General features: G+C 49.2%; 1 protein-coding gene across 9 annotated transcripts in view; it reads right to left on the minus strand.

Moving 5' to 3' along the window:
* ELP3 (elongator acetyltransferase complex subunit 3) overlaps positions 1-9,700 on the minus strand; it is a 120,362-nt gene that overhangs the window by 89,666 nt on the left and 20,996 nt on the right. For all 9 annotated transcript variants that reach the window (XR_014787019.1, XM_084829507.1, XM_084829506.1 and 6 more), the window contains one exon: positions 5,832-5,993. Coding sequence is in view for 8 of the 9 variants with exons in the window: in XM_084829507.1 (XP_084685633.1) it covers positions 5,832-5,993 (162 nt within the window). In the remaining variant the exon portion in view is untranslated. The remainder of the gene's footprint in view (positions 1-5,831; positions 5,994-9,700) is intronic.

Below are 9,700 nucleotides of genomic sequence, written 5' to 3' on the forward strand. Positions count from 1 at the left end.
GCACGCCCGCCAAAAGGGAACAGCTGGGACTCAGATTCTCCTCCATCTGAAGAACACAAACAGATACCAACCCTCATACCCCAAAGGCTTTCATTTCCTTATATGACTGACGCATCTTCGTTGCCCTCCAGAAAAGCTTGAAACAGATGCAAACTGTGCCGGCCATCATGGCGTAGACGTTAAGAGTGACAAGTAGAGACCCATCGAAAAACACACTGAGGAGTTTTGAATTACAGCATTGCAGAATGAACATCACGTCGCTCCTGCTCTCTTTGCTACACATATATACTGTGCGTGTGTGTGTGCGTGGATTTTAAGTACTTTGCTCACGTAATCCTCAAGGTAGAGCAGTACCACGTAGGGAAGTGGCATTTTTTAATTTCCCCCTCCGCACACATGGGAGAGGAGGAGAATTTGAGTGGAAACTGGGTTGGGGAGTAGGGAAATGCACTTATCATTAGGCCATAATGGGATTCTTTGCACAATCCTAATCTCTCTCTCTCTCTCACACACACACACACACACAGACGTACCTCCAAGATGCTATATTTAAATCATGTTTCTGGATACAAAAAAATCATTTTAGCTACAATAGCAATTTCTTAGCTACAATATCATTTTTTGTAGCTAAGAAAATAAAAAGAAGAGTTGTGGGGGATTATGTCTCCATGGATCGAAGAAGGGCTTTCCAACAGATGTCCTCCAAGGATTGGTTTAGCTGTGAAGACAGCAGAGCCCTTCAAAGAGGACAGCAAACTGGGATGGGGCGTGTGGGAAAACCCACCCACCCACCGGCCAGGTTCTGTCCCCTCTCCAGCTTCAAGGGTCTTTTGGAGGGAGGTCCACTTTCACTGATGGAAGCCCCCCACCCCCACCCCGTCACCTTCCTGCGTATGCTAACCTGCTCTCAATATTTGATATTGCCCTTCCAGAGGGTAAATCAATACATGCAAGTCTGGCTGGGATATGGGGGTGGGGGTGAGGCAGGGTTTTTAAAATGAAATAAACCAACTGATATTTTTCTGCATATCTGGCCAAGAGGCAGCTGGCTGGCCACTGTGTGAACAGAAATAGCACTAACAAATGTAGTAATTACATACGCAGACCTGAGTGGGCTAATATTTTGTGTGATTTTAAAAAATGAATAAGAAGAGCCATGCTGGATCAGACCAAGGGTCCTTCTAGTCCAGTAATCTGTTCACACAGAGGCCAACCAGCTGTTGACCAGGAACCCACAAGCAGGACATGACTGCAACAGCACCCCCCTGCCCATGTTCCCCAGCAACTGGTGTACATAGGCTCACTGCCTCTGGTACTGGAGGGAGCACATAGCCATCAAGACTTATAGCCACTGATAGCCTTATCCTCCTCCAGGAATTTGTCCAACCCCCCTTTAAAGCCATCCAAATTGGTGGCCACCGCTACATCTTGTAGTAGTGAATTCCAAAGTTTGACTATTTGCTATGTGAAGAAGCCCTTCCTTTTATCTGTGCTGAATCTTCCACCAGTCAGCTTCATGGGATGACCCCAGGTTCTAGTATTGTGAGAGAGGGAGAAAAATCTCTCACTATCCACTTTTGCCACACCATGCACAGTTTTGTACACCTCTATCATGTCTCCCCTTACCATCCTTTAAAATATAGTTTACGAGTTATTCAGGCTTCTTGAAAGCATCTGGAAAAAACCCTCACAAACTTTTACAACTTAGCCCAGACATATTCTGGTGCACGGGCATGCACAGCCATACACATACCATCTACCATCTTTGCATTCATCTCTTCCTAGCGACTTTATTACTTGACAGGATAGCACGGCACTCGGGCCAGTCCCATTACTGGCGGTGTGCCGCGTGCTCCTTGTTCAATGCTCCCTATGGTTCATTGACGCCTGCCCAATAGACATGTCTAGCACGGAAGCCTTTCTCTCCCCATCAACAGACTATTATCCAGGAGAAGGAAGCATTGTCCACTTGATCAAACACACAGTCTCTTTCTTGGACTCCGAGAGGGTGAACAAATCGCTTCCATTTTTCTGCACCACATCTCCAAGCCTTCCCTTCATCAGAAGGGTGCTATTGACAACTGTGACTTCAACCCTTCATGGCTTGCTGAACTAATCTGCCCATAACCATTCCGCTGAGAGTTTTAGCCCAGGAATTTGGAAGAATATGCAGCAAAACAAGCTTAATTTACTATTACTTATTATGACTAACATCTTTCTGTGCACAAAGTATTTTATCATTCGTATTTATTATCATTTTTATTTTTTAAATTTCTTTAACACCTTGTAGGTAAAGCCTCTCCAGTCTTAATCAGAATAAAATTCATGATCAATTAAAACCAGCACAGATAAAAAGTCTAACAGACACATAACAGCACCGCACCATAAAACACACCAAACATTACAAAAGCTAACACAGCCGGCAGGAACAGGGGCCAATCAAACAAACCACAACAGCTAAAATGGAAATCTTAAAACGGAGAACAGAAAAGGTTTGGCCTAGCACCAAAAAGGCAGTAAGGGAGGTCACCCTAAGGAGAGCTTTAGAAAGCTGGGGGTGGGGGGCAGCCCCGAGAAAGCCCTTGAGCTCTCATAGCCATCCTCTGAACGTCTGATTGATGGGGCACACAGAGAATGGATTTTTAAGACAACCTAAGACAGGGATGGGAAACCTCTGGACCATATACAGCCTGTGGGGGTTCCCCCTCTGGCCTACCAGCTTCTTCCTCAGCCCTCTCTCTCAGCAAGGAAAAGCTCATCTCTCATCATCCTGCTCATTTTCGAGTAGACATGTAGAAGCCCTGTCCACTGACTTCTGAGTAGGCTTAAAACACTGTAATAATCACATTTGGCACTGTCTGTTCTGCCACTGGCCACACCCACTTTGTCTTTGGTTCTGCCCACAGATGGAATGCAGCCCCCGAGGCCTTTCCCAGATTGAATTTGGCCCTTGGGCTGAAAAAGGTTCCTCGCCCCTGACTTATGGCATGGGTAGAAAATTCTTCCCTTCTCTCAGCTTTGGGCCGCAGTCCCTCTCATCTCTAAACTTTCTGTTCATGTGTAAACTTCCCCAGCTCAGGAAAGCCTCTCACCTCTCCAAGGTTAACTTTGCTGCATGCACTTTCTCTCTCCTAGACACTCACCCAACCCCTCCTTATATGTACAAGCAACCCACCTTTTTGGGAGGGAGGGCAAAAACAACAGCACCCCATTGATGCATCTAGTGTGTGCTACTTTCCCATCAGGACAGGTCAGCCTGCTGACCCGTTGGCTGCAAGCACTCCCTTTGCTCCTTAGAATCCTGGAGTTGGAAGGGACCTTAGAGATCATCTAGTCCAACCCCTGCGCAACGCAGGCTCTGCACTACAGGGTGAAGCTACAGCATCCCTGTTAGATGGCCATCCAGGCTCTGCTTAAATAGCTCCCGAGGAGAGCCTGCCACCTCCTGAGCTAGTCTGCTCCATTGCTGAACAGCTCTCGCTGTCGGGAAGTTTCTCCTAATATTAAGCTGAAATCTGCTCCCCTGCCGTTCCCACCCGCTGATTCTAGCCCTGCCCTCGGGAGCGACAGATCACCAGTGCTGCCCCATCTTACGCATGACAGCCTTCCATGTATTTGAAGACTGCTATCAAGTCTCCCCATAATCTTCTCTTCCCCTGGCTAAACAGGCTCAGCTCGTTCAACCACTCCTTGCAGGACCTGGTTTCCAGAACCCTCCCCACCTTGGCTGCTCTTCTCTGGACGCGCTTCAAGGCAGCTTCAGGACTGCAAGGGAGGGATGACGTGCTGCCAGGATGAAGATGAGTGTTGCTGGATCAGACCAAAGGCCCATCACATCCCACCTCCTACCTCCCAGAGCGGCCAGCACAATACCTCTGGGAAGCTCACAAACAGAGGGTGAAAGCTACATCCCCCTGCCCTCGCTCGCTGAATACCAGATGCTGCTGGAGAGAGTACAAATGTATACCGCTGCTGTATCTACAGGTTTCATTGAGTGATCATGGCTAATAGCCAGCGGCAGACCTCTCCCCCACCATGTATCTGTCTGATCCCCTTTGAACGTCTGGGCCAGTGACCCTCATGTCCTGCAGCAGCAAAGGCCACAATGGAACTGGGTGCTGCACAGAGAACTTTTCTGTCTGTCTGTCTGTCTGTCTTTATTACATTTATATCCTGCCCTTTTTTCCTCTTGCAACAAACCCAAGGCAGCTCATATAGCCCTCCTCCTCTCCATTTTATCCTCAACACCCTGTGGGGTAGTTTAGGCTGGGAGTCCGTCAGTGGCCCGAAGTCACCCAGTGAGCTTCATGGCCAAGTGGGGACTAGAGTCCCAGTCCAGTACTCTAACCACTACTCCACACTGGCTCTTTTATCTGCCGTCAACCGGCTGCCAATCAAGTTTCATTGGTTGAACCAAGTCCTACTATTACAGGGTGGGGGCGGGAACGTTGGCCCTCTGTGCCCACTTTCTCCACGCCATGCCGAACTTAATGGACTGCAATCGTGCCCATCCGCCCTGCTCCCTGGGTCTTCCCTCCCCCCTCTAAACCAGTAAGTGCCAGCCTCTGCCAACCCGGCACCCTCCAGACGTCTTGGACTACAACTCCCATAACCCAGTCAGCACATCTGTTCCATGCTGCCTGCGGATGGTGAGAGTGACAGTCCAACGCATCTGGAGGGTACTGGATTGGGGGAGGCTGCTTTGCCCTTTCCTTGCGAAGACGGTGCTCCAGCTGACCTGGTCCGCATCCCTTCCCCCTCTACAATGCCCCTTTTGACAGGGGGGCGACGCGGAACAGGCAGCCCTGGCCTCGGTGACAAGGAATGAGTAAGAATTAATCCAGCTGCTGCAATTTGTGGCACAAGGTTTATATTTTGCTTGCTAAGGTTGGACTCCAGGGTCCGCCGCTTGTGTCTGGTACGCAACAGGGGGCCTTTCCAACGTGGGCCCCTCTTGCTCTCTCTGCCAGAGGCTCTGTGCCGCTCTCCGGGCAGACGGCTCCTCCACAAATCCACACAGGCCGGGTGTGCAGAATGAGGAGAGGGAGACTTTTTTCTCCCTCTCTCAGAATACTGGAACCCGGGGTCACCCTATGAAGCTGATTGGTGGGAGAGTCAGGACAGGTAAAAGGAAGTGCTTCTTCACATAGCACAGAGTTAAACTATGGAACTCGCTACCACAGGATGCGGGGATGGCCACCAACTTGGATGGCTTGAAAAGGGGGTTGGACAAATTCGTGGAGAAGGCGGTCAGTGGTGACCGGTCCTGATGGCTATGTGCTCCCTCCAGTACCAGAGGCAGTATGCCTTTATACACCTGGGGAACATGGATAGGAGGGTGCTGTTGCGTTTGTGTCAGGCTTGTAGGTTAATCGTCGACAGCTGGTTGGCCACTGGGTGAACAGAAAGCTGGACTAGATGGATCCTGGGTCTGATCCAGCAGGGCTCTTCTTACGTTCTTCTTTTACAGCCGTCTAAGCCGCCCTCCAAGTAGTGCCGTAACTGCATCCAAGCTTCCTCACGCCCCTTCCCCTGGCCTTGCCCCCTTCCCCTCAACCCCCAATCGTGTGGTGGATTCCCAGCGTCAGTGCAGCTTTCCCACATTCAAAAAGGGCGCAACACCCCTCCTAAGTCTTAGTGGCTGGCAGGAAGAGCTTGAAGCTAAAACATGCCAGTACTTTTTGCCCTGCCCCTTTTGCCTTTGGCCCCGCCCACCACTGGAACGTGGCCCCCAAAAGCTTCTTCGGAATGGAATTCGGCCCTCAGGCTGACAGAGGACCTCCCGACTAGATGGTCTTCAGGGTCCCTTCCAATTCTATGGTCCTCCTTACCTGTTAGTATCTCTGGCCACATCCTCATAGACGCTCTGCACTCCAATCTCCAGCCGGGTGCATCCATAGGACAACATGTCACTCAAGTGCCGCTTCAGGCAGTAATCCGGCCTGGTCTCTATAGTGATCCCAATGCACTTTGTAAGGCTTCGTTCAGAGTATCTGTGGAGAGGAGAGAGAGGGAGGCAGAGAATTACAAGTGAGCTCAGTGATGTCCAGCCAAGGCACTCCACGTTAGGGTCCAAACACCAGACAAGATGCGACTGGTGTGCCTTTGCTACCAACAGGCTCAGAGCACATGCTGGCAAATCATGTTTATCACAACAGTGACAATTCTGCATCCTGAACTGTTTGCAAAAATACAAATCTCTGAAGTCTGCCATCTAACTGTTCTCTAAGCAGATCCGTGTGGCAGAAGCCTGGTCTGTCTAGCGGCCGATCTCACTAGCAATTGGCCATTGCTTCTGAAAACACATTGATACGCTGCTTCATGTAACAGCTGCAGACAGCAAGGGGATCTTTTCAAGTGTGTTTTTTCTTCTAAAGGTTGCCCACAAATTGCTTCTTAAGACTGCTTCACACAACCTGTTCCAATAAGTGGACTACCTATCATATCTAAAGAAGTATTAAAGCATTTAGTTTTTTTTAAATAGGTGGATTTTATTTTTTTCAAAAGTGGAGGATCAACCTTTGCCAGACGCTTTCTTCTTCCTGGGGTGCTGAAATCATTTCATCACCTGGCAAAGCCCCATTTCAGTGTCTGCAAACCCTCCTCCTCATCATCTGAAGACTCTGACTATGCAGCTATCCTGACTACAAGATCGACTTGGCCTTTCCCCTCTGCTGCCCCTCTCCTATTCCTCTACACCCCACAACCCCTGCCAACCGGCTTTATGTAACATCTTGCCTGATGAAGAGAACTGGAGATCTCGAAAGTTTGTACATTTTGTGGCCTCTGAGTTGGCCTAATAAAGATATTATGCTATATGGATTTTGGAACGAACGTATCTGTAATACAGGAAGGAGAGCACAAGAGTGTTTTTCACCCTGGCTGTATAAGCTGAGAAACAGATTATGTCATCAGCGGGTTTCTGATATTTATGATCACAAGAGCCTTGCTGCTCTACACTGGAGTAAGCAGCATGTGAACTGTCCCCAGTGTACACTTGGAGCTGAGCTCTGCCACGTTTAAAGAGAACCAGCCCAGCAGCCAGCTGTGAGTTCACATGCACTCCAGGGCCCCAACCCTGAGAAGCTGCTGTTTTCTACTGAAAAGAGAGATTTTCTCCTGCCTGAAGCCAGCTAATGCTAGGACTTTGACTCTTGAGAAAGACCAACAGATGGAAGCAGAGAACAGGGTAAACACAACTAGATTTTAATGCTTTTTCATCATGGATGTCCAATTCTACATTACAGAGGCCAGCAACTGCAAGGTATAATACAAGAGTGCTTATTTTGTTTGAGTTTAATAATGTGCTACTAATCAGTGTCTTTGGTCTATCTCAGACCTTCGGAACTAAGCCCGCTCTGTGAATCTACTGTACCTTCCAAGGACTTCCACTCCCTCTGTAACCTTTTGGGCCCCTCCAAAAATCTATTCCAGAGAGTTCCTGCCTCTGACAAATCCCTGGAGGAGAAGGCTGTCAACAGCTACTAGTCCTGATGCCCATATGCCACCTCCAGTATCAGAAGCAGAATGCCTCTGTACACCGGTTGCTGGGGAACATGGGCGGGAGGGTGGTGTTGCACTCGTGTCCTGCTTGTGGGCTTCCTGTGGGCAGCTGGTTGGCCACTGTGTGAACAGACTGCTGCGCTAGATGGGCCCTTGGTCTGACCCAGCCTCAGGGCTGTTCTTATGGTCTGACTGCGTCCCCACTGAGAGGCTGCTCTTTGTTCCGCTGCACTAGAATCCAGGGGCAAGAGGAAAGGCTGCTGCACAGCAGCAGAGGCAGTAGCAAGGGAAGGCTTTGGGAAGGCAGGTGTATTTCATCTTTCACTGCTGCTTCCCAGCTAGAACGCCTGGCATGCCCCCTCATGGACACTCAGCTGAAGAAAACTGCAACTGTTAGACCACTGATCTCCCCCAGAAGGTATCTCACACACCATCACTGAAGAAACGTGGCCCCAAGAAGCCCCTTCCTGCACATGCACCGTGCGGCAACAATGCACGTTTGCCCGCCGCTACTACCTCACCCCTCTCCAACCTGCCACTGAAGGCCAGTGCTTGGTGTGTGCCAGTGGGGTAATGGAGACAGGGCTCCCGGGGATGCAGTGTCCAAATGTTTTCTTAGCAGGGATGTGGAGAGGTCATCAGTTACCCCTCCCACTCAGCCTTTCCGGTCCCCTCTGAGCGTAGCTGTGATCTTCACAGTAGCTGGAGGGGAAGTAAATTTTCCCAGCAATAATATATTGTTCCCTGTTGCAGTGCAAAGTACTTTCTGGGGTGGCTTGGTCTCGAACGGGCAATTAAGACCTATTTGCTTTACCAAAGACCTGTTCCTGGTGGAGAGGAAAATGGCTAGAACTGGTTTGTTGATACCACAGTTGCCTCAGTTTTGGGACTCTCCTTGGGGTGGGGTGTGCGTGGCTATGGGGAATGTCACGACGAGTGACCGCACTTCAAAATTTACCACTACACCAGTGGTGTGTGCCCTACCATGCACACCAGCGGGGGTTGATGCGAGTTGTAGTCCAAGACCAGGCTGAGGAAGGCTGACCTAGACCCATCTGGGAATGTTTTGAGAAGAACCAACCTGGGACCTGTGCAATGCTCCAGAGAGTCTCCCCCATCCTTCCTGCTGGTCTGCCAACCTCCTCCTCCCCAAGAACCAATGCAACCAATTTCACCTTCGGCCGAGTACAACACTGCAAAGGCAGAAGCAGATTCCAGGTGCCTTTTCCTGTATCGAATGAATGAATGGCGGAATGCTCACCTTCCACTGATGACTAATAGACAGTGCCTTGTTGCAAAATGCAACCGGGTGGCTGGAGGCAAAAGGTAATATTACTTGATTCCAGCCTAATTATGCTACTTTGAAGTTGTAGGAGAAATACTTTAGGAGGAGGAACACAATTATGCTTCAGAATAGAGGCAAAATGTTTATTATTCATGCATTAATCATATTTCCTGCTTACATTCAAAGATCCATTTACTCACTACCAAAACACTGCATTGCAGTAACTGTTTGTCACAGCAATATTATGCAGTATGTTATAGCTGGAAGAAGCTAACTTACAGGAGTGCATTTGCTAAAGTGCCCAAGTTAGAGGGCCCAAATGCACTGCTAATATACCCTGCTGCTGTACTAGACCTACCAACCAAATCTATTTAGGAGGCATATTCAGATTTATATCCCACCCTAGCCCATCGAATCCAGACATGTAACAGCTGTTTGGAATGAAATGGCTGTGCCCGTCCAGGGCCCCACAACAGACACACAAGCCCAGGGTCCTGAGACAGAGAAACAAGGACAGCAAATAACCACTCCCTCTAATAGCAAACTCCAGCAGTGCGTGTGGACAAGTTGGGACATAAAACAGGGCCACTGAGAAACAAGAAGGTGGCATCAGCATGTTCGAGAGAATCCCTTCGCTTGCAGAAGTATAGAAAATGTTTAAAAGGAAAACCTAAGGGGGCAAAAACTCCCCCAAACTGCCTGATAAGGACTGGGCAGGCTCAATAGCCATGGAATGTTGAGCTGGAAAAGGAAAATGGATAACTGGGGGTGGGAGATATGTAAAGGAGTGTTTCAGAGGCGGGCATGGCTGGCATAAACCCTGAATAGGAGCACTCCTGTTAGGCGAGGACGGACTGCAACATTTTCCTGCAGGTCCCACCTGTTCTTCTTAAAAGGCAAATGGTCCTTTTT

Source organism: Heloderma suspectum, chromosome 1, assembly GCF_057233095.1.
Source record: "Heloderma suspectum isolate Gila_16-S chromosome 1, 16-S_ref, whole genome shotgun sequence".
Lineage (NCBI taxonomy): Eukaryota > Metazoa > Chordata > Lepidosauria > Squamata > Helodermatidae > Heloderma > Heloderma suspectum.